This window comes from Alosa pseudoharengus, unplaced genomic scaffold (assembly GCF_046254945.1).
Source record: "Alosa pseudoharengus isolate Yale_2024_CS ecotype anadromous, Long Island Sound unplaced genomic scaffold, YU_APseudo_1.1 YU_APseudo_1.1_scf_18, whole genome shotgun sequence".
NCBI classification, from domain to species: Eukaryota; Metazoa; Chordata; class Actinopteri; order Clupeiformes; family Clupeidae; genus Alosa; species Alosa pseudoharengus.
The window spans coordinates 30,711,598-30,733,612 of NW_027468650.1; the positions used below are offsets into that span (position 1 = coordinate 30,711,598).

At 42.7% G+C, this 22,015-nt stretch overlaps 1 protein-coding gene across 3 annotated transcripts; it reads right to left on the reverse strand.

Moving 5' to 3' along the window:
- Positions 1 to 2,610: 2,610 nt before the first annotated feature.
- On the reverse strand, positions 2,611 to 21,376 carry mybl1 (v-myb avian myeloblastosis viral oncogene homolog-like 1). Of its 3 annotated transcripts, none has more exons than XM_076290891.1 (16): positions 20,837 to 21,376; positions 17,017 to 17,116; positions 16,377 to 16,448; positions 15,808 to 15,900; positions 12,903 to 13,123; positions 12,341 to 12,518; positions 11,543 to 11,617; positions 10,950 to 11,048; positions 9,243 to 9,473; positions 8,577 to 8,939; positions 7,322 to 7,461; positions 6,948 to 7,062; positions 6,667 to 6,783; positions 6,450 to 6,563; positions 5,555 to 5,731; positions 2,611 to 5,397 (listed from the first exon to the last, which is right to left on the reverse strand). In XM_076290891.1, exons 1-16 carry the CDS (start codon positions 20,860 to 20,862, stop codon positions 5,272 to 5,274), a joined length of 2,247 nt encoding a protein of 748 aa, XP_076147006.1. In that variant the 5' UTR covers positions 20,863 to 21,376; the 3' UTR covers positions 2,611 to 5,271. The 3 variants fall into 3 exon arrangements, with proteins under 3 accessions (XP_076147006.1, XP_076147005.1, XP_076147008.1); XM_076290890.1 differs by having other exon boundaries at positions 8,577 to 8,957; XM_076290893.1 differs by lacking the exon at positions 10,950 to 11,048 and having other exon boundaries at positions 8,577 to 8,957.
- Positions 21,377 to 22,015: the final 639 nt, after the last annotated feature.

The following is a 22,015-nucleotide window of genomic DNA, read 5'->3' on the forward strand; positions in this document are numbered from 1 at the left end:
CGTGTAGTTATTTCCCCCTGTGTTATTCCCCCTTCATATTCCTCACGGCAGTCGTAATTCCACTACAGCCAAATGACCAGCTTGCCCAGTAGTGAGCCAATGGAAACACTGACCTATATACCACAGGCAAGCGGGCAGGCACCCCTGGCCCTGGAGCAGGGCGCCTGGCTTTCCCGCTCAAACGTGGCCCAGCCCAGAGCTCCTCGGCTGGGGTGCCAGCCAGATGACTTCCCTGTCACTGCTATAATGGCCTGCCATCTGCTGTCTGGCACACACAAAGGCTGCCAGTGTCAGTGGAGGGGTGGGGTGTAGGGGAGGGGTGGGTGTGTTTAGGGGGGACGGCCAGCACCCTGCCACATGCTGCACAACACTCCACCAGCTACCCCCTCCTCTCCCTAACACACATACACACACCCCACCCGCACGCAAGGAAGCACTTCACAAACACATACTTCACAAACACATACACATACAGTCACACATATAAAAGATGTTGTGTAAAGTGCTAGGGAGTGGTCTTCCTGTTAATTAAAAAAAAAAACATCAGGTCAAGTGTAAATGGCTCAACATTTGGGTTAACAAACACATTTTTTCTTAATGACTGTAATCACTCAATGTGATTACCAGAGGGGGGGGGGGGGGGGGTAGCATTACACACTGTAGACCGTGGAGAGTCAGTCCCAAGCAGTGTCTGACCAGCAAATGAAATTCAACGTACTACAGTCTTTCTCAGTCGCTTTGGTGCTTTTCTCACATCACTATTAACATTTGCACAGCAGTTAGTGCATTTCTCAAAACAATTAGTGCAAACTGCAAAACCTTGTGGATAACCTGCAAAAGCATGTCACTTGCTCAAAATGGATAGTCCATTCCTCAAAAGCAAGTATTTATGTCAATGAAACTGCCAGTGTCATCAAAATGAGAAATCTTGACACCATTGTTTATGAACAAGATAGTCAAATGGCTTTGTCATGTTTTCATTATGACAGTTTATTCTCTCAGTGTTTTCCAATGCAAAAAAAGGTCAGAACTCGGTGACACTACCTGAAAATGCTCAAGACAGCACTATACAGTACTTGTACAGCCATTTGAAAACTACAGTAAAGTTACAAATTGCTGTAGTTAGGGGAGTAAGTGAGTACAAGACACTGAATATGTACATTTCACATTTTTACTATATGCTCTTTGCAATTCTACAGCATTGTCACAGAATTTGATAACTAGTTCACCAATTTTGTATGTAATGACTCAAGCAATGAAATGAAGACTATTAGTTTTATTGGGAACGACTATTAAGCATCCATTAGTATAGTTAATTTTGAAAAAAGCATTTGCAATTTGTTCAGAGGAAGGAGAAATTGCTACTATGATGTGCACAAATGACTAAATGTTGTGGAGGTTGAACTAATAGTTATGAGAATTTTCATTCTGATCTTAGAAAAGCACCAAAGCGACTGAGAAAAACTGTAAATGAAAATGTTGAAGTCCTTTGGCATTTTAATTAAGCACAACAAACAGATGACAAACGCCCACTGTGTCTCAGCAGCAACAGGTGTTTGAGTGTGAGTTGAGTCAGCAAGGTTGCAGCTGCATACAGCATGAGCAACAGTAATTAATGACCAATTAAGAGACCATAGGGCCTTTGACATTTCTTGAAACAGTGCCATGAGTAGGATTGGCTCCAGGACCCCCCTCTCCCGCTTCCTCTCTTGTACACAAGGGGAACAGTAAGTGATATAAGGCCCATGGGCAGAGCGCTTGTAGTGGCCCTCAGCGAGCAGAAGGCCTGTCAGAAGAGCCTTGCGCCCCCTTCATTGGAGGGCAATTTGAGTGAATGGGCCTGTAAAAACCAACAGACTCAGGGAACAATGGAGCCAAAAGGCATTATTTCATGGGTGAGTGGGCCTCTTTAGTCGCAGCAGCTGACCTGCGGAGAGGCCTCGTGTTCGGGGAGGGAGGGCACGCCTGGCCCTGGACCCTGGGCTGAGATGGCAATAGGGCAACCCCTCCCACACACACACACGCACACCCCGAAATATATGGATGGGGGCAGAGGGTTGTGGTCAAACTCAGCTGCTCATCACCATTGCAACCCCCTTCCCCCCCTTTCCCACAGTCCAAAATATGGACAGAGAGATGGAGGGTTTTTAGGCACCGATTCTCTCTCATCCCCAGCACTGAGCACTGCCGTCACAGACACCTGCTGCAGCTGAGCGCAAGCTGAAGAACTTCTGGAACAGCTCGCTTTTCTGGAGGAAACGCCAAAAGACAACAGGGAGTCAAGAAGCAGGAGGCCCCTCAGAGCACAGAGGCTTAAGATGTGGAAGAGGCAGATTAATACGACAGGGCTTTGCTTTTGACATGAAGATGGGGAGAGTCAATCTCAAGGGGCATATTACAACCCCCACCCATTCCCCCCAAAATTAAAAAGAGGCCCTGTCATTCATAGGATTAAGGGAAATTGTTTTTTTCCTTGTTACACAGATGCACATAATAAATTAAGTGTGCCACAAGCATTAAACATGTTGCTAACAGACCCATTTCCTAAGTCGCACCATATGGTATAACCTGGAGTTAGTCGAGAAAAACAATAACAGCAAGCCACAGCGATTCGATGAGCAGAGAGCACTGTTTATTGTTCTTTATAACACATACTGTACGTACATGGGTTAAAAACAGAAAATTGGCAGGAATCCTATGGTACTGTAAATTGGCAGGTTATAGTCCTTCAGCTGTGAATATGGTTGCATCAGAAATAAAAATGTAATGCAGGAATAAAGAGTGAGCAATAATGCGGAACATTCTTACAGAGGATGAACATGAATGTATTGCTGTATATCACAACTGCTACATGTACTTACTTCCCTCAAAACCTACCATTAGGGATTTGAGTGTTAGGCATTCTACAACACATAAAATGAACCAAATTTACACAAACACATGCACGCATATTTTTTTTAAAAGAAGGAAGACACTGACCAAAACCAAAAATATACATATTTAGTATTCTGCATCTTCTCCGATATGATGTCAACAATGAGACAGTGAATATCTACGCATGAGGAGGAACAAAAAGATCTAAACTGAGTATTGTGTATGGTGACCTACTAAGTGAAGTACATCAATGTGATCCTTCCTCCTGGTTCTGGTTATTACAATCCCAGAACACAGGGCTGTCATCTACTCAATGAACATGCTGAACAGATTTAGAATCTAAAAACAGATGATTATTTTTTTTCAACATTAACTCCTTCATTAATTAGGTTTCAGTTCAAATCCAGACCTCTTTTAGGATTTTTTTTCTTTCACATTTTACATTTTAAAAAACATAAAAAGAGTTAAAAACATTCATTAAAAAATAGTGACATTTCTGATGGTAGCCTGTTAAAAAAACCAAAAAAAAAAAAAAAAAAAACACACCACACGGTGTGTCAATGGCCTGTAATGCATTAACAACCTATTGCCCGTACACTTCTACACAGATGCTATGTCAAAATCATTTCCATTCTTTTTGTTGGAAGCAGCACAAAAGCAGTAGGACTGACGGAGACTAGTAGAAATACACACTTCAATGTATTCAGCAAACAATGACAGAGTCGGGGTCCTGCCACTTTCCATGTCAGTGTCCATCATCGTCAAGCTGTGACACATTCAGCCAACAGCACCATCGATCAAATCACACCAAACAGACAAAAATTAAACAAAACAAACAAAAAAAAAACTTTTGAATAAAAACAGGAGGAACGGACGGAACACAACAAACTACATATGAACGATGTTTTTTTTCTTTTAAAAAAAGTGCAACTTGCCTACTTTAAGAGACTGTTGAGTGTTTGTGGAGAATGAACTGGCTTTTAAGGAACAGAAAGTCAGAAAAACCAGAGGAACAGAACCTATCAAGAGGATACTATCTAACCTTTTGTCCAATCAGAAACAGAAAAAGTATGGAATGGATGGCAGTGTTATTATAATTTAGAGAATGTAGTTGAGGATAGCCAATTCTTTTCAAAATTGTGATATAAAGAAAATATAATAAGATATGTTTTATTTATCTTTAAAATAAATAAATTAGTAAACATTTAATAAATATAACCTACAGCCCTAAGAACAAGAAATCATTCTCATCTACAAAAAAACTTTTTCCAACACATCGCCCTGACTTTGTCTTCGCACTACAAAGAGTACCAAACATGATCTCTAGTTTAATTTTCCTGGAGCAGCATGCTTGTTTAAACTGTCAGTCTACAAAGGAGTCTGACTGTTAGCAAAGGCAGCTAGGATTTTGCAACTGGATAATCCAGGTGCTCCATTACATTTTTTATACGATGTCTAGATCGTGCACTTTTTGTTCTGAACATAAATTAAAAAAATAGCAGTAAAAATAAGGAACAATAAAGTCCAATATAAAACAAAAAACAAAGAACAAAATAAACAACACAAAAAAATCAACCGACCAAACAAAAAGGTACCCTTGCTTTTCATGCTGCTTCTGCAGTTTCATGCTATACAATACATTCAGTGCCTCAAGGGGAGACTCCTAAAAACAGGACGCGGTGCAGAAGCAGCATTTTCATAATTGTTTGAACCGATCCAGTCCCATCGCAAGTGCTATCCAGTTACTTCTCTAAACACTGTTTGAGTTCCTCTCTGAAGCAAATCAGTAGTGCAACGCTGACGGTGCTCTCCAAGTCCTATCAATTCACACCCCACAACTCTTTCAAGAAATTGGTTATTTCTAAAGTAAATAAGCAGGATATTTGTGTGTATAATTAAAGCATTAAAAGTGAACAACACACGTATTAGCAGTCCATGCCATTGCCGCAAAGAACCTATTGCTATAATCTATGGAACGATTGGATTAATCAAATGTATTTACTAGTTTTGTCTAGAACTACCTGTTTGTACAAAATTGTATTCTGGCTAGCAAAACAGCTTTTTTTCTCCTTATGAACTTAAAAAACAACACAAAACAAAAAAAGTATAACAAGCCGAGTGTTGTACAAGATGGACAGGCTTGTTAAAGAGAGGTGTGTGTTATACTCAAATTAGTAAGGTGTTCTGCACACGTAAAGAGCGGTGAAGATGTGAAGAAGACCTGTTCTTTTTCTCTCCCACCAGATTGTCTGCATGCTGGCACAGCCTTCAAATTGGGAGGAAGAGGAGGAAGACTGCTTGTGCATGAGAGAGTGTAGTGTAGTGTAGTGTGTGTGTGTGTGTGTGTGTGTGTGTGTGTGTGTGTGTGTGTGTGTGTGGAGAGGACGGACATCAATCTCAGAGCACTAGGGCCCTGGAGGTGCAGCCGGTGGGGTAGGCACTCAGGTAGCGCCTGGCCTGCTCAGTCATGATCAGCTGGTCCTCCGTCTTCCCATAAACCACTGCTTCCCAGTCGCTGCTAAGCTGTGGGTATCACAAAGACACAGACTCAAACAGAATGACAAAATAATCCACAACATGATGCAGAGCAGTTCACTCTTCTCTTAGAGAGATCAGGGTCAGTTCCATGCCAAACTCTAAGGCAACCTGCTCTTTCATTTTATATTCAGGAGGTGGTTACCTGTGCTGCAGCCTGGTATGAGGGGCTCTTGGGGGTGGCCTGCCCCTTGCCCAGGGGGCTGATGGGACAGACAGGGACGCACGCCTCATCGTCCATAGAGCACGGGGAGCCTACACTCTCCTCCTGACACTTAACATGCAGCGGCATCAGCAGGGAGCTCGTCAGCAGGCCATCACCCTGAGACACAAGTTTAATATATTATCTTTTATTATTCTCCGTTATCATTTTATTTAAGACTGATTTACACAATTCGGTAACGCTTTAGAATAACATGTGCTTATTAGGTATTAACAGTGCATAATAAGCAGTTAACAATTCCTTACTAACAGTTAGTTAACTGTTGTTATCCTTTAATAACATTAACTAACTGTTAACATGCAGCTTGTAAGTGTTAATAAGCAACCTTTTAAGCTACTTACAAGCATATTTGTTAACAGTTGTAAGTGTTAACAAGCAGCTTGTTAATGCGTGTTAATGGTGTATAAGACAAAGAGGTCTCGCTCTAAAGCGAGGACCATGTAGCCTATAGTTCCACAAGCCCAACCTTCTATCTCTATACACTGTATCTATCTATCTAGCTTGGTTTAGCTGTGAGAAATGCACTTTTAAAATTGCTGCAGTGAGCAGGAATCGAACCCGGGTCTCCTGCGTTAGAGAGTGCATCCCTACTATGCTAACATATCTGTATCATGTATGTATGGTAGCACAAGCTGAGATCACTTAAAGTTGTCTGGACAGCTATATGGCTCAAAAGTTTTGCAGTATTGGAGGATAAGATATTTATTAGATTGTTCAAAGCAGTACACTTTTAAAAGTCTAAAGACACCTAATAGTTTGCGATCTACTGAATCTTACAGAATGCAAAGAGCACTGCATGGAGAAGATGGATACTTACAGCATTGCCATTGTGGTTGATCTGCTCCTGTGAAAAGAGTTGGACATTGAGGCAATCCTTCCCCCAGGAGTCCAACACCAAAGACTTCCGGACCTTTCTAGCAGGAGCTTCCAGCTGAGGTTTAAAATAGACAAGACACACAATAAAACAACTTCCTGTAAACACGCCTCCTGCCAAACCAATATGGCCTCACTGATGTGGCGTCTGTTGAACGCACCTCGTGTTTCCAGGTGCCGTACTCTCGCTGCATCTCTGATTGAGTGAAGATGTCTGCACCGGTCTCCTCCTTCAACACCTCACGAATGTCCTCTTCCAGGAAAGCCAAGGGCTGGGGCTGAGACCACAAACAAACAAACAAACACACATACATTTCAAACAGGTGACAACAAAAGGTGGTCTTAGACTCCAAGGACGAACATGTGCTAATAAAAACGTGTATATAGGCAGCTTCGACTAAACATATGTACATGTAACAGAAGGACAAATCAGTGGACATACCACCATCTTCAGTGGTCCGTGCATCTTCTCCTGGGCAGCCAGGGCATTTTTGAAGGGAGTGGGAGTCTTCGGTGTGTGTCCCATGATAGATTTACGCACTTTAGGGGTTCTGAAACTAATCACAATGTCAAGTACCGCACCAACACTAACTACTAGCAGTGTAAAACACACACACACACACACACACACACACACACACACACACACACACACACACACACACACACACACACACACACACACACACACACACACACACACACACACACACACACACACACACACACACACACACACACACACACACACACACACACACACACACACACACACACACACACACACAAGAAACACGCACACACACACAAGCTTACCCAGCATTCTCCTTCTGGTGTTTCGGGGTAGTTTCTTTCTGTTGGGGCGTGTTCAGGAAGCACTTCTGACCGCATACTGGCGTTGATGTAAGTGCAGGATTGTCCAGGCCTAGGTTCTCTCCCCCAGATATGTTGAAGAACTGAGGGGGAAAGACAAGATACAACTTTAGAAAGGTAGAAAACAAATATATAGTCTATTATAGTCTATGGTGGTAAAAACTGGTAAATACGTTCTGTCAAGTCAGGCTTTGGGACTTCAACATATCACATTCACATATGTTCACATTTGAAGTTGTCATTTCAACAATGTTCATAATAGAAGACACATTTATTAATGCTTTGGTATTTCAATATTAGGGGTGTCACGATTCTCCAAATCCTCGATTCGATGTCATTTTCGATTTTAAAGTCACGATTCGATTCGATTTTCAATCTTTTTTTTTTATATTACTATTAATGCATTCCTTATATGTTATTTACTCTTTTTGGCCTTTTCCTATTCTGTTTCGGGGGGGCTTTTATTTTGAAACCGCTTTTTATTTTGAAACCGTTCCAACCGCAAGGTTGTAATGTAAACAGAACTAACATTAGGCTAAAACAGAGATGTGAACATAGTGAAATGAAACACAGAATGATAATTTGATTGTTTCAGCACACTCCGAAGAGACCCAAGGTTAGTGTTCATGGAATATGTACTTATCAATGTGCATTTTAAGCCTTAAAGTAACTTTGGACTGTAACTAGATCACCTTTTCACTTGCTAAGTTGAGTAGGCTAAGTTAGTTTTAATTGACGTGAATGAATGAATACTTCCAAACCGGTGATTTCAAAGTAGCAAGAGGGGCTTTGATTTCGGTAGGTTGATGTGTATATTTTAACTGGCTGCAGCCTAAAATTAGAGTGTTGACGCTGCAGTTCAGCACGTGCATGTGTGTTTGTGCCTCTTGGCATACATGCTGGACGTGACATTGGGGGTGTGGCTGCATCATCGATTCTACTTTTAAGTTCGAAGTTCGAGATTGAGATGTAATTTCGATTCGAATTTTGACACCCTTATTCAATATATGTTTATAATCAACGTTTTGGGATTTCCACACATGTAGAACAGACTTTGAAGACTTTGTAATTTCAACATAGCATATGTTTATAAATTAAGTTTTGTGGTTCTAATAAATCTACAACTAAGGCCTTCTGTTTCAATACATGCACATAGATTATGCTTTGTGGTGTCCACATGATTGTAAGTGAGGCTCACCTGTGATGGTGAAAAGGGCAGGGCCTTCACAGGGGTACCCCTGGGTGAGTTGGCACCATGGTTGGGCAGGTTCCCACAGACGCGCTGCCCGGTGGGGGACTGGTCGCCCCTATCCTTCCTCCTCTTCCTCACGCAAGACGTCGGGGTGCCAAACCGGCCGCGGTTTGGGGAGCCCTGGGGGACCTGTTTGCCCTGGCTGGTGCAGTGCTTGCCCATGTCGGACACAGACAGGGTGTCCAGGTGGTATCCCATGCCCTCGTGACCTCTGCCAGGGGGGTGGTATGGCCGGTGGGGGTGTTTGGGGGGGGATGCCCCATGATCAGAGAGGTCAAAGCTAGCCACCTCACTCCAGGCTCCTGGGTCCTGCAATGCAAGACACATCTAAAAGACTATTAATATGCTCAACCAACTCAAGAGCAGCTAACTACTAATATTAAATACGCTCAACTAGTATATCATGATTACAATGTGCACCATGTACTTGTGGTGTGTCTCCAAAAACAAAAAAGTGACTACAGAATCCTAGACTACATTGGGAGTATCTGGGTAGCTGTAAATATTCACATATGACCCATCTAAGCAATGCATATGTTTGGGAAACAGTTTACACTTCCTCTGAGCATCCCAGTCATAGTATAAGCATGCACCACAAAGCAATCCTCGTACCGAGTCAATAAGCTCCATAGTCTCGGCAAACTCCGGAATGGTGTGCAGGGTGGACAGGACTGCGCTAGCCTCCACTGCCAGGAATTTACTTGGGGAACCATAGTGTGACATTCCGGATCCTCTCCCTTCATTCGACCGGCACATCTCCATGCTTCCTTCTTCCAGGCTTCCCGTTGTCGTCATGGTATCGTCCGTCAGGCTGTCCGACCAGCTGGAATACTGCTCTGGATTCTGTCCGTAACACAAGGAATAAGGCATGAGCTCTGGAACTTTGGGGAAGTACATAAAGGGGCCCAGATTATTCTGATCCCACGAGAGCGTGGCAGAATCAGAGTGTGTGGAAGGAACCAGGGACACACAAGCCAGGAAGCCACCAGGTGTGTGTTTTCCACCACACTCATGGAGCTTGGTAACTGAGAATGTTTAGGTAATAAATTACTTGAATTAGTTACTAGGTACTAGGTTTTGCATTGACTAACTGGTAACTGTTTAAATCCTTCAGACTCTTCCAGAGTCAAGGTGTGTTTAAATTTAATTCAATCCAACTTTCATTTCTGATGACTGTAAAAGTCAACACTGATGATGAAAAGTAATATGACGGGTAGAGCAAAGTGGCAAAATACTTGGGATAGCTGGATATACCACAATCCATATCCCCCATTCCACCGTCTCACAAATACAATTCCATAAGAGTGATCTCTAAGCCTTTCAAGCATAGAGATCTGTTTGGACACAAGACGATATGGAATAGCATAAAAACAAAAAAAAACAAATACAACCAAACTAGATCAAAAACTACTGCAAAGGAAAAAAAGTCTTGTTCCAAACCGGTACTGGGCGATCACGCTCATGCCGTGCACTATACTGCTAGGGTGGGGAGGTGGGATAGCCAGTTAATGCAGGGGTCTTTGGTCCAGCTCCTGATGGACTCATCTCCATGTTTTCCATCTAAACCTACTTCATCACACCTCATGGGTCTCATCAATGCTTCTTTTGATTAGTCCATAAAGGTATTATAATAATCTGCATTTACTGTACTATTGGAGACTATTGGAGACTATTGGTACATATTGGACTGTGCATTAAGCTTTATAGCTTTATATTTTTTTCCTCACAAACATTTTGTAATCCTCTATGGACAAATACTGTACATAAGGTTAAATAGGTGTGTCTGGAGCAGGGATAGATTGGAAACAAGCACTGAGAACGGTCTCACTATGAGCAGGACCGACAGGCTCCTGTGTTAGCCGGGTAGCAGCCAGGTTAAAGATGGCTGGGGGTAGGGGGGAGCGGAGAGCGAGGGGGCAAATGATAGCTACAGGCCACGTAGCCAAGCATAGCTATCGAGGAAGGGGAGGCGGGAAGGGCGTGAGGCGAGTAGGTGAGTGAGATGGGTATGGGTGGAAGCGGGTCAGGGGTCCAGGGGGGTATTCCAAGTACATCTTTTAGAGACAAACCTGGGTACGCTAACTCGGTAGACGCTAAACCTCCAAACAGAAGAGCCCTATGGCCTATCATTTTCCTAGTAAAACAAAGGGCTCTTGTTTTAGGAGGTTTACACCATACTCCAAGTTACCTTACCCAGATTTGTCACTAAACCACGCAGTTGGAGTAACCCTCATAAGGGGGAGGGGTTGAGGCGGAGATGAGGGAGGGGTGTGGGGGTTCTACAGCGATCTACGCCACGCGCACACACAGTGGTCTTACACGAGAGCCGGACTGTCTTCTGACTTCGTTCTCTGCTGACATAAGCAGCAGCTCTAGCTCCTTTATTCTCTGCTCTTTGTGAGGGTCGTCGGGGCACGGCTGTGGGGCGGACGGGAGGAACGCACAAAAGAGAGAGAGAGAGAAAGAGAGAGAAAGAGAGAGAAGAGAAGGGAACGAGAAAGGGATGAAAGACACAAAAGGTTTACAGACAAGTTTCATGTCATCTTACAGGCTTAGGCTGGAGGTTCATCGAGTACCATTCCTCTTTGATTATCATTATCATATTATATCATATCATATTATCATTATAATAATTATTATTGTGTTAAGGCACTTGCAGAGCTAAATGAAATTGGTTCTAAGAGAGCTCCTCTGATACTTGTCTCTAAAGTTACTCGATGAAACTCTGAACACCACCAAAAATCCAAACACCACAGACACACACATGCAGAAAACACATGTTAACACAAAATAGAAAGAAAACATGAAACAACAAAGAGACATGTTCACATTGTTATTTATTTGTTACGAAGACAAAGACAAAAGGGTTAGCTTTACCAGACATACATTTGGTAGAGGGACTCAGCACTTACCGACATGAAACTGGAGCCTTCTGCAATGCTGTCCATGCACTGACTGCCCAGTGAATCATAGGAGTATCCTCCAAGCTTTCAAGGGGTGAAAGCAAACATAGGCAAATGAGCAACTTAAATGATGTTATGTGTCTTTCATAGACTATAACTGCAGTAAGATGTATTTATATTTAGCCGTTGCTTTATCCAATGTGATGTATAATTACAAATTTTATTAGTATATTGAGTTATGCCCACTGGAAACAGAGCCAAAGCTCTTATTACAATCATAATTGTATCATAATTAAGGTTAAGCCAAGACAGGATATCATCTGTGTTTAAACTGTGTTTAAACTGTGTCCACTGTACAAAGCTAAACATACTCATAGCTAGACATTAAATACAGTGATTCTTTAAACATTTCTGTTCGCAACTCCTTCTTGACATTCTGTACATGCTTCTGTCAGGGGTTCCCACCCATATTCACTGACAAAATATCAAAACCTTTCCATGACTTTTCAAAGACCTTGAATGACATTGCCATGACTTTTTGCAGCCTATAAGTACAAAATTGCTTGGCCACAGGTTGGGGCTAATTATGGCATCTGACTGAAACAACGACACTGGGAAAAAAATGAGCTTTCTTGGTTTTCTTGGACTATTCCATTTCTACGAGAAAGTCTGTGGCATGTACGGCATCTCCTACCTACGTCCCTGGTATGACTAAAAGTAATGTCATGACTTTTCCAAAACTTTCAATGAATTTACTGAAATCCATGATTTCTCCAGGCCTGGAAGATGGGGGGGGGGTGAGCTCACCTGTGCTGGGCCCATGGGGGTCTGACCATGCAGGCGCTCCCCTGAGGAGCCACAGGTCTTGTGCCGCCTCTTCTGTGATTGGTCGGAGCCACCGTACATCCTGTCCTGCAGGTAGCCCTCGTGCTCCACCTTCCGCTTCATGGTGGAGTTCCAGTGGTTCTTGATGGAGTTGTCTGTCCTGCAGGACCGGGTGTGGACAACAAGAGAGGTCAGTTACGTGTGTTGTGATTGGGTGTGGACAACAAGAGAGGTCAGTTACGGGTGTTGTGATTGGGTGTGGACAACAAGAGAGGTCAGTTACTGGTGTTGTGATTAGAAACTAGAAGGGCCACATTGCCATCTCCAGTTACGGGTGTCATACTCACTCTCACCAGAGGGAAGGGAGGTTCATATGAACTGTTTCAGTCACACAACTATACCTAGCCCCTTCTGTGCACCTCATACTGCCATTTGTAATATACAGTATACAGTACACACACACATATATGTTTTACATTTTTTAAATGGATTAAATTGATTTGGTATTGGTAAATGATATCAAATTGCACAAGCTCGCACAAACCTTCCAGGAAGCAGTTTGGAGATTTCTGCCCAGCGGTTGCCAAGGCGTTTGTGTGCCTCGTAGATGATGCGGTCCTCCTCTTGTGTCCAGGAGGACTTCTTGACCTCAGGGTTGAGGTGGTTGTGCCAGCGCTCTCGGCACTGCTTACCAATGCGGCCCTGCAGGTGCTTGGCGATGACCGACCAGCGTTTGGGACCATATTTGTGGACCAGCTCAATCACCTGCAGAACCCATGAGATAAATAATTCATGATTTGTTAAAAACAAACAAACAAACAAATAAACAAACAAAAGAAGAGGTCAGCTCTGTACAAGACTCGTCTGTTATAGGAGCAAGGGGTGGTACCTTCTGATAACATAAAAAGGACTGGTGGGGTGGGGTGGGGGAGGGGCACCAGTAGTTCTCCTTCTCTCATAAGATATTTATGTGGCTGACATTATCTGTGACCTGTCCCATAGGAGTGATGCAATGCATGCATGCTTTCACTTCACATCAGTTACACGGTACAAATTGAAACTACATTATTATTATTATGACCGCCGCGCAGCGAAGCGGCGGTCATATAGGTTGTCAGATTTTTCTTTTTTTTTCTTTTTCGCATGCCCAAATTTCTGTCAATGATTCCCGGGACACTGAAAGACCGGGGTACACGAAACTTGGTGGGCATGTAACCCCACATGGATAGCATGGAACCATCGTTTTTCGTTTTGATCTGTAGCCCCCCCGCTGGTCTGGACCCCCCAAAAGGAGGGCAGACACAGTTTTCTGTGAATATCTCGAAAACCGTAGGGTTTAGGACGACCATTTTTTTTTTGTATGTTGATCTCAAGGGGCCATGTCAACCCATTCCATAACCACTCATTTCATGTATAGCGCCACCTAGTTAAACACAAAAAAGTAAAAATGAGGTGTTGTAATTGAAGGTATCTGTGACCTAACAAAGTCAAAACTGTACACGCCAAAACTGTATGCACGCCAAGTTTCGTGGAATTCCGTTCATTGGGGGCCACACAATAAATTAATTTATGTTACTATACACCAACTGGCCTGTAGGTGGCCGGAGACAGTTTTCTGTGAATATCTCGATAACCGTAGGGCCTAGGAGGTCCACCTTTTTTATGTATGTTGGTCTTAAGGGGGCATGTCAACCCATCCCATTACCACTTATTTTATGTATAGCGCCACCTAGTTAAAAATGAAAAAGCAAAAAATTAGGTGTTTTCATCACAATATCTCTGGCTGACAAGGTCAAAACTGCACGAAATTAAAAGTGTAGGATCATTATGACACCCTCCGAATGCATGCCAAGTTTTGTGTACTTTCGTTCATGGGGGGCCTTACAATAAAATAATTTATGTGTACATTTAGTGACGTACACCAACAAGGATTCCCGGGACACTGAAAGACCGGGGTACACAAAACTTGGTGGGCATGTACCCCCACATGGATAGCATGGAACCGTAATTTTTCGTTTTGATCTGTAGCCCCCCCGCTGGACTGGACCCCCCGAAAGAAGGGTAGGGCAGACACAGTTCTCTGTGAATATCTTGAGAACTGTAGGGCCTAGGATGACCATTTTTTTCCGTATGTTTGCCTCCAGGGGTCATGTTAACCCATTTCATGTGCACACATGTGCCAAAACAGACACACACACACACACACACACACACACACATACATTCACAGTAATCATACGTATGACACATACTCACACAGTAGACATATGTACGCTTGCATGCACAGGCACATACGCAGGCACACACACAAGCACGCACACACACACACACACACACACACACACGCATAACATAAACATGTACATGCACACAATTCAAGAATTTCTCAGAATTATGAACAGGCAAGATGGAGGTGGGGTTGTATAAAATTAATTTTACATGTGAAATCTATGAACTAATCATGTTTTGGTACTTGTTGTCTAGCAGATATCAGTGAGAATTGAGTGTGGATAATGCAATTTAGTGAGACAGTTAGAATCATATAGGCCTTTCAGCGTGATTTATTTTTGTGGAAAAAATGTGCTGGACTGGGCGGCGGTCATATTTTGTACCGCTCTGCGGTACATCTAGTTATTATTATTATTATTACTACAGCACCACTGCTCATATCCCTTCATTTGAGTAGCTATTGGCTAATGAAAGATAAGTAGCCTTTTGAGATAACCTGCACAGCTGGGGCAATTGTTTATCTTTCCTCTGGTTTGGAAACAATAACGTCTCTGTTACAGGACCACAGGACATAAAGCAGTGAGACACAAGGGCTCGTGTGTTATGGTGGAAAAACACCGTATCACTACAGGCACCAGGGGCGTTGTTGTTGGACCGAGCGGCAGCCATTCTTAGGATTCCTCTGCCGAAGCGTCACATATTACCATGTAGGGAATGCATTATTCACCATTCAACTATGAGGGGCGCAGAGCCGCACAGGCTTAGCCGCTGGCCGATTACATCGTCCGGATTTGAGCCACCCACATAGACAAGCCGTGGCAGAAAAGCCCCTGTCCCCAGCTATGAAAGAGCGGCCAGGACAAGTGAAAGGGACTGGGATCTGTGTTCAGGCTCTATGGAAGTTGGCCCCAACAGTCCTAGCACTGAATCCCACTGTGTCTGTGTGTGTGTGTGTGTGTGTGTGTGTGTGTGTGTGTGTGTGTGTGTGTGTGTGTGTGTGTGTGTGTGTGTGTGTGTGTGTGTGTGTGTGTGTGTGTGTGTGTGTGTGTACCCCCTCCGTTTCATAATTTGTCAACTCCAATTGGAAAAGAGGGTCAGATTATCTCAGGAGATAACTCTGTTCCCTCTCTTTTTCTCCTCCTCCTCCCCTCCCTCCCTCCCTCTCTCTTTATCCCTCCATTATGCTCAGGTTGGGAACACCCTGCTCCGTCTCCTCTTACTCTTTGATCCTCCTCCTTTGTCCAGGGTCCTTTCACCAGCTCGGGGTTGAGTACCTTCTGCCAGCGGTGCTGACACTGCCCATCTGTCCTGTTCTGTTATGGGGCGACAAAGAGCTACCTTAGCACCTGGGCACGCTCATCATGTGCAATAATACACACATCTCTAACGCTCTAAGTCTCTCTCTCTCACACGAACACAGATTTTCTCTCTCTCAGTACACAGCCGCGCTCAGTTCATTCATAATTAAACAGCAAACACATACGCGGGTAAAACTCAAATTCCCCACTGGGCGGGAACTCATTTGACTTTCAAATTGCAGCTGGAGCTGCTCCCCACATGAACAATTGCACTGAATAATATTTGGACACTTCAGATTTAACAAAAAACATGACTTGAAAAGTTAAAAGTAAAGGGGGGGGGGACAGGTAACATAGTTGAATGGCCTTTATAAATATTTTGTAATTTCGCTCTACATTACAATTAAAGGTTGCAAAGCAAAACTGTGAAGTGGTTATATAGAAATTTTAACAATGTTCGAGAGAGTAAATTTGTTTTCTTATCAACTTACTGGAAAGTAATTAGCGATTAACCTCCAGGCGTCAGTCCCATGCTGCTCAACCAGCTTCTTAAGCCTCTCGTCCTGTGAACGAGCAGAGGGGAGAGGGGTTAGGTAGTGTCCCCTTTCATTGGCGCACCTCCTTCATTAGTGGCCTCTTACCATGATTCACACACAGTATCCCCTTAAGACACACTGTCCCCTTGACACACACACACACACACACACACACACACACACACACACACACACACACACACACACACACACACACACACACACACACACACACACACACACACACACACACACACACACACACACACACACACACACACACACACACACACACACACACACACACACACACACACACACACACACACACACACACACACACACACACACACACACACACACACACACACACACACACACACTTCCCCCTTCACTCCACAGGGTCAATGTGGAAAACATAACTCATTTAGCCAGGATTGAATATACAGCCAGGCTTTGTTTAACCCCATGCTTTTCCATGTTCAATCATGTTCTGAAAGATTATCATGTAGCTTTGATTTAAATGATTTAAAAGTTTGAAAAAAAAAACCTCTCAAAGGATGCTGGTTTTACTGTGGGAGAAGGGAACTGTTACCTCGTCTCGTGACCATTTGATTTTGCCTGCGGTCTTCTTGGAGTTCTTAGAGTCCCTGCAGTCAGGATCTGTGGAGTGGCGTTCATCATCCTCATCCTCACTGAGGAGGAAGAGAGAGAAAATGAGAGGAAAAGGGAAAGCATGATCGAAGGAGATAAGGAGGGAGGGAAAGAGATGGACTGTGTGTGTGTGTGTTTGTGCGTGCAAGTATGAATCCGGAGTGAGCTGATCCCCACTGTAAAACTAGGAGCAATGCTAAAAGAAACATACAGTCAATACTTTCATCTTTCTTTCCCAAGGGTATCAATTAAAATGTTTACATTAAAACTAGGGATGTAACGATTACCGGTATAATGGTAAACCGCGATAAAAATGTTGACGATAATAATTACCGTTTTCATTTTAAACATCATGATTATCACTGTTGATTACCGCGGTGTGGAAACCGTGTGTTTAATCCTTCCCAGCTTCATCCGAGCCTGCTTTTGACATACAGTAGGCCTGGTACAATGGAACAAAACTGGTACCCTACTGATTCTGTTTAATTGATGGTTTTAACTACGATTCGGATTAGGCTACACCTGATTTTAAAAGGCGGAACTTTTTCACCGTAAAATGTGCACTGTATCATGTAGCCACTCTGCGTCTTTTTATGTTCGCGTCCACATTAAATCCATTCCACTCACGTTATCAGAAGAATACAGTAGCCTAAAGTTTTATTTTGAACGCTTACTTTGGTCTCACTCATTGCGTCAAAATAACAGAAATAGCAAACTCTGAGTTATGGTAGGGTAAGTTAAGCTATAAGCACACAGCCAATTAAACATGAAGAAAAAAGTGAACGGGACACTTTTTAAAACTATTTCAGCTTGTGTAGGCCTATCAGTGCTTTCTGAACATATTGAACACACTTTTAGAAATACCGTGATAATACCGAAAACCGTGATCATTTTGGTCACTACAACCATGAGGTTAAATTTTCATACCGTTACATCCCTAATTAAAACATGTCAGCAGAATATTTCTGCCAATTAAAACAAATCACACAACCGCACAAATACTGCACTACTCTACCCAGGAAAATACACTAGCTTTCCTCCACTGTTGTGATTATATCACATTCAAACTACTCTGCTAAACTGAGATTAAAATCAGTTTTAAAAAAAATCCATTCAACAGGAAATGACAACAGTCATTGCCACACTAAAACAGGACATTCCTATCTGTAATTACAAATGCTCCACGTGAATTCTACATCAGTGATGTATAAAAAAAAAAAAAAAAGAACACTTCAAATGTTCCCTCTCTCTGTATTAATCCAAAAACGGTTTGGATGTGCACAACTCTGTAGCTTAAATCTATTAGGCCTTGTTGCCTGGCAACATTTCCTTACACAGTGTAGAAGAACATGTCCAGAACACAGAGACAGCTAGGAGAATTAAGTTGCCCAGGGAAACCGCTGTGCAAACTTGCATGTACTGCAAGTACTGGTGAAATTAAAAAGCTTCTTTGAGGCTTAAAAATTGCTGTTTATTTTAAATCTGACTGCAGCAAGTCAAAAGACTGATAAAATCAAAACATTTTAGTACATATAGGCCTAAAACTACAAGTTCCTAAATATTATGTAAAACTTTAGTTTAGCTTAATGACACCAGAGTAAGACGTTTGTCTTAACTGGGACATAGGTAAGGAAAACTCTGGAAATACCACTGTTGTACTGTGCAGCCAACATATCTCTCTTCAGAGTACCTCAGAGTGGCCTGGTTCAGACAGCACTCTGCAGGCTCACCCTTGCACAGTGCAGACACCAACTTAGGTGTACCAACAGGCAAAGGTCCAAGTCTTTCACTGAAACGGGACAAATATGGAAGTCTAAATCGCTTGCTGTTTGGCCAGTGAAACATGCTGTTGCAGCGGCATGTTTTTGAGGGAAACAGGGCCTCCCGCTGGCTCTTGGTCATTCTGGCCTCTGATGAAAGAAGGCTCTTGAGCACTGAAACATGCCAATTGAGTTTTAGCATAAATTGCCCTCTCCAGGAAAGAGTGAGGTGAGGGGGACGGAGAGGGGGTGGAGGGCGGGGGGTGAAGGAAGGAGCTGTAGGTGGGAGTTTGACATCAACAGGCTCTTTCTATTCCTGAGGTGTGGAGAGCGCATCAGTCTCCGAGAGGGCAGGCCAAGCCTCCACAGCCAATGATGAGGCCTGAGGGGTTGGTCCACATCCGATAAACTTTCAAATCCATCCACTCAGAATGAGATTCACTTTTTTTGAATAAAGGGTAAAAAGTAATGGTGCATTAACTTTTCCGCACCAATCATTCACGTAACAGACACTTCACTAAAGGAATTAAGAAATGTGAAAGCATTATAACATCAAGCTGTAGTGGCCTAAGCTGGCTTCACAACACAACACAATTCAAACTTGAACTTCAATCAATAGGCAAGCTAACAACCACCCTACCCCCTCTCTCCCACTCCCCAGATGGGGCTCACAGAGGGGGGAGAAGAGACACATGCACCACTGAGCTGTTCATTCACCCATAAATGACGTCATGGTCATATTTGTGGGTTTAATGTCAATGACGCAGTCCTGGTCAGATTCTTCAAACTTAGAAAACTTATTGAAAATGTTATTACTGAAAATATTATTTGGTAATTTGGACATTTATGCAATTTGGATAAATACAAGTGTCCATCGTTAAATGCATGAAATTCATGCTCCAAAACTTAATTGTGATTCCCCAGAACTGCATATATTGCCTTAGACCTCTTAATACTAACAACCTTTCAGAATTGCTTGAGGTTTGATGGCTGAGGTGAAACTTTCAGGGGCGCTAGTAAAGGCGCAATCAGTCTGGAGTTACGTAATGACAGCCTTGCCTTCCCTTCCATGGCAGTGAGCTCAAACAAGCGTGAACAAGGGTTGGTTAACTTCATAAACAGAGTATGCAACATTTGCTGCCAACAAATTAGGAATGCAAAATGTTACGCCACCAGAACCTATGTAGAACTAACAGCACACAGAGCGAAATAGAATCTTGGCCAATGTCCTCACTAAGCGATTGGTAGCCACGACAACTGCAGGTTGTCATGGTATGAGAATTTAGCCAGCTATCGCTAGCTAGCTAATGTGGGGAAACGTTCTGAGCCTACATAGCCACTGAATAAAAAACATTCGCATAGAAAATGGGGTCTATAATTGTAACACTATTGTAAAACGACAGCCGGGCCGGGCCTCATCGACGTAGCTTTAATGAGACAACCAATTTAGTTAGCTGGCTAGTCCACTCGGTAGAACCTAAAACAGCCAAAGTTAGCTAGCCAACTTTGTGGACGTATTATGTTCCATGCTACTTTGCTAAGCTACCAAACCTGGCAGCGTGTCAGAATTTTAATAACGTTACAGTATACATCTGATATCACAGCCATTATCAAACATGTTATATTGCGCACTCCCTTTAGAAATACTATATTTTCTTACTTGTACCACCCAAGAAAGACTCAATGTGGTTAGACTGGAAGTATTTCAAACTGGTAACAATTAATGTCTGGTTCTGGTGGGACTTATTGCTAACAAGATAGCCTTCCCTGTGAGCAGGTGTTACTGAAATGTCAAAGATCACCTTGACATTTAGTTAGCCTGCTACTACATGCATGTAGGATAACACAAACCAAGTTAAATAAATTGTTTCAACTTGAAAGACAGAAAGCTCTCATACTACCCAACTTAAATTGCATGACATTACTTATTCCATAAATAATGTTATTGATGAATGCATAAGTTAATTTAAGCTTTCACTGAAGCTGGGGGAAAAAACTCACCTGCGCGATTTCATATTGTTGGCCATGTATAATGACAGTGAGGTTATTGATATTCAAGCTTTTCTTCTCAATGTGAATATTAGCGAACTTAATCCACAAGATCACCGAATAAACTCCCCTGTACTTCAGCCTTATTCGAAATCAGAAGGCCCTTGAATCCAATTAGATATTTATCCATAGAAATCGTTGTAACCCATGTCTTCTCTGTCATTTAAGACCAAATTAGATCCCAGAACAAGTCAAATCAGTTTCACTTCGAATAATGGTTTAGTATGCCCGCAACCTAATGTTAGTTTGCATTAACTTACTCAACTAGTCACATCGCTTGAGAACAGGCTAAATGAAGTGTTTGGACCCAAGATGTGTAACGTTAACGTCAGGAGATCACTGTTGCTATCGATATAAAACAGAATATATTTTTAACAATTTACATCCTAGTCATTCAGCCACACGACGGACTAATGTAAATAAGCAGAGCATGTTCCTTCTTCTATTGAAACCCGCCGAGTTCACATCATCTACCCTCCCACTACTGTCAGTACTTCTACTTGTTTTCCTCGACTGAATTTTTTTTTGTCCATCCCGCCGAATCTCGCGCCCGGCCTCTTTTTAGAGATGTGTTTGAATCTGCGCACGCGGCCTCGCAGCTGATTGGTCAAAGACGAGGAGAGTTTCTAGCGGGACCGTGCGACTGTCAAGAACTGCCAAGCCCTCTGCCGTGCCCCTGGTTCTAAAGCGCTTCGCGTTTTATACTGCGGAAGATCTTGGCAGCAGCACAATAGCGATATTGCACATGCCATTTTTACCGGCAAATAATCAAAAACAAACCAAGTTAGCCTTGATGTCACAGATCATAGAGAAGTGCTACGACAAAAGTGTGATGAAGTAAAACGTGGGACCTGAATTTGTTTTGAGATACTCTAGTACCCCCTAGTGGGTGTTTTAAGAGAAACAATTCTGCATTGTTGTGGGTAGGCCTTTCTTGCCACGTGAAATTATGGTAGGCTATTCTTTTTTCAACTATGCCCATTATAAAACGTTACATGCGTCGAATTCAAATACTATAACTATAATATTTTCATTACAGACTATTTTTCTATGCTTTTTTTTCATGTTTTCATTTATTTTTCTGCCATGACCTAAAATTCAGAAACATGTGTTCTACAAATACACTGCATG

What these genes read in the sequence shown, in the direction of transcription:
- mybl1 (XM_076290890.1), bottom strand. Translation starts at nt 20,862, where the DNA reads ATGGCCAACAATATGAAATCGCGCAG. An exon ending in AACAATATGAAATCGCGCAG is followed by an intron (nt 17,117 to 20,836) that starts GTGAGTTTTTTC and finishes CTTCCTCCTCAG; the next exon opens with TGAGGATGAGGATGATGAAC. An exon ending in CCCCCATGGGCCCAGCACAG is followed by an intron (nt 11,618 to 12,340) that starts GTGAGCTCACCC and finishes ACCCCTTGAAAG; the next exon opens with CTTGGAGGATACTCCTATGA.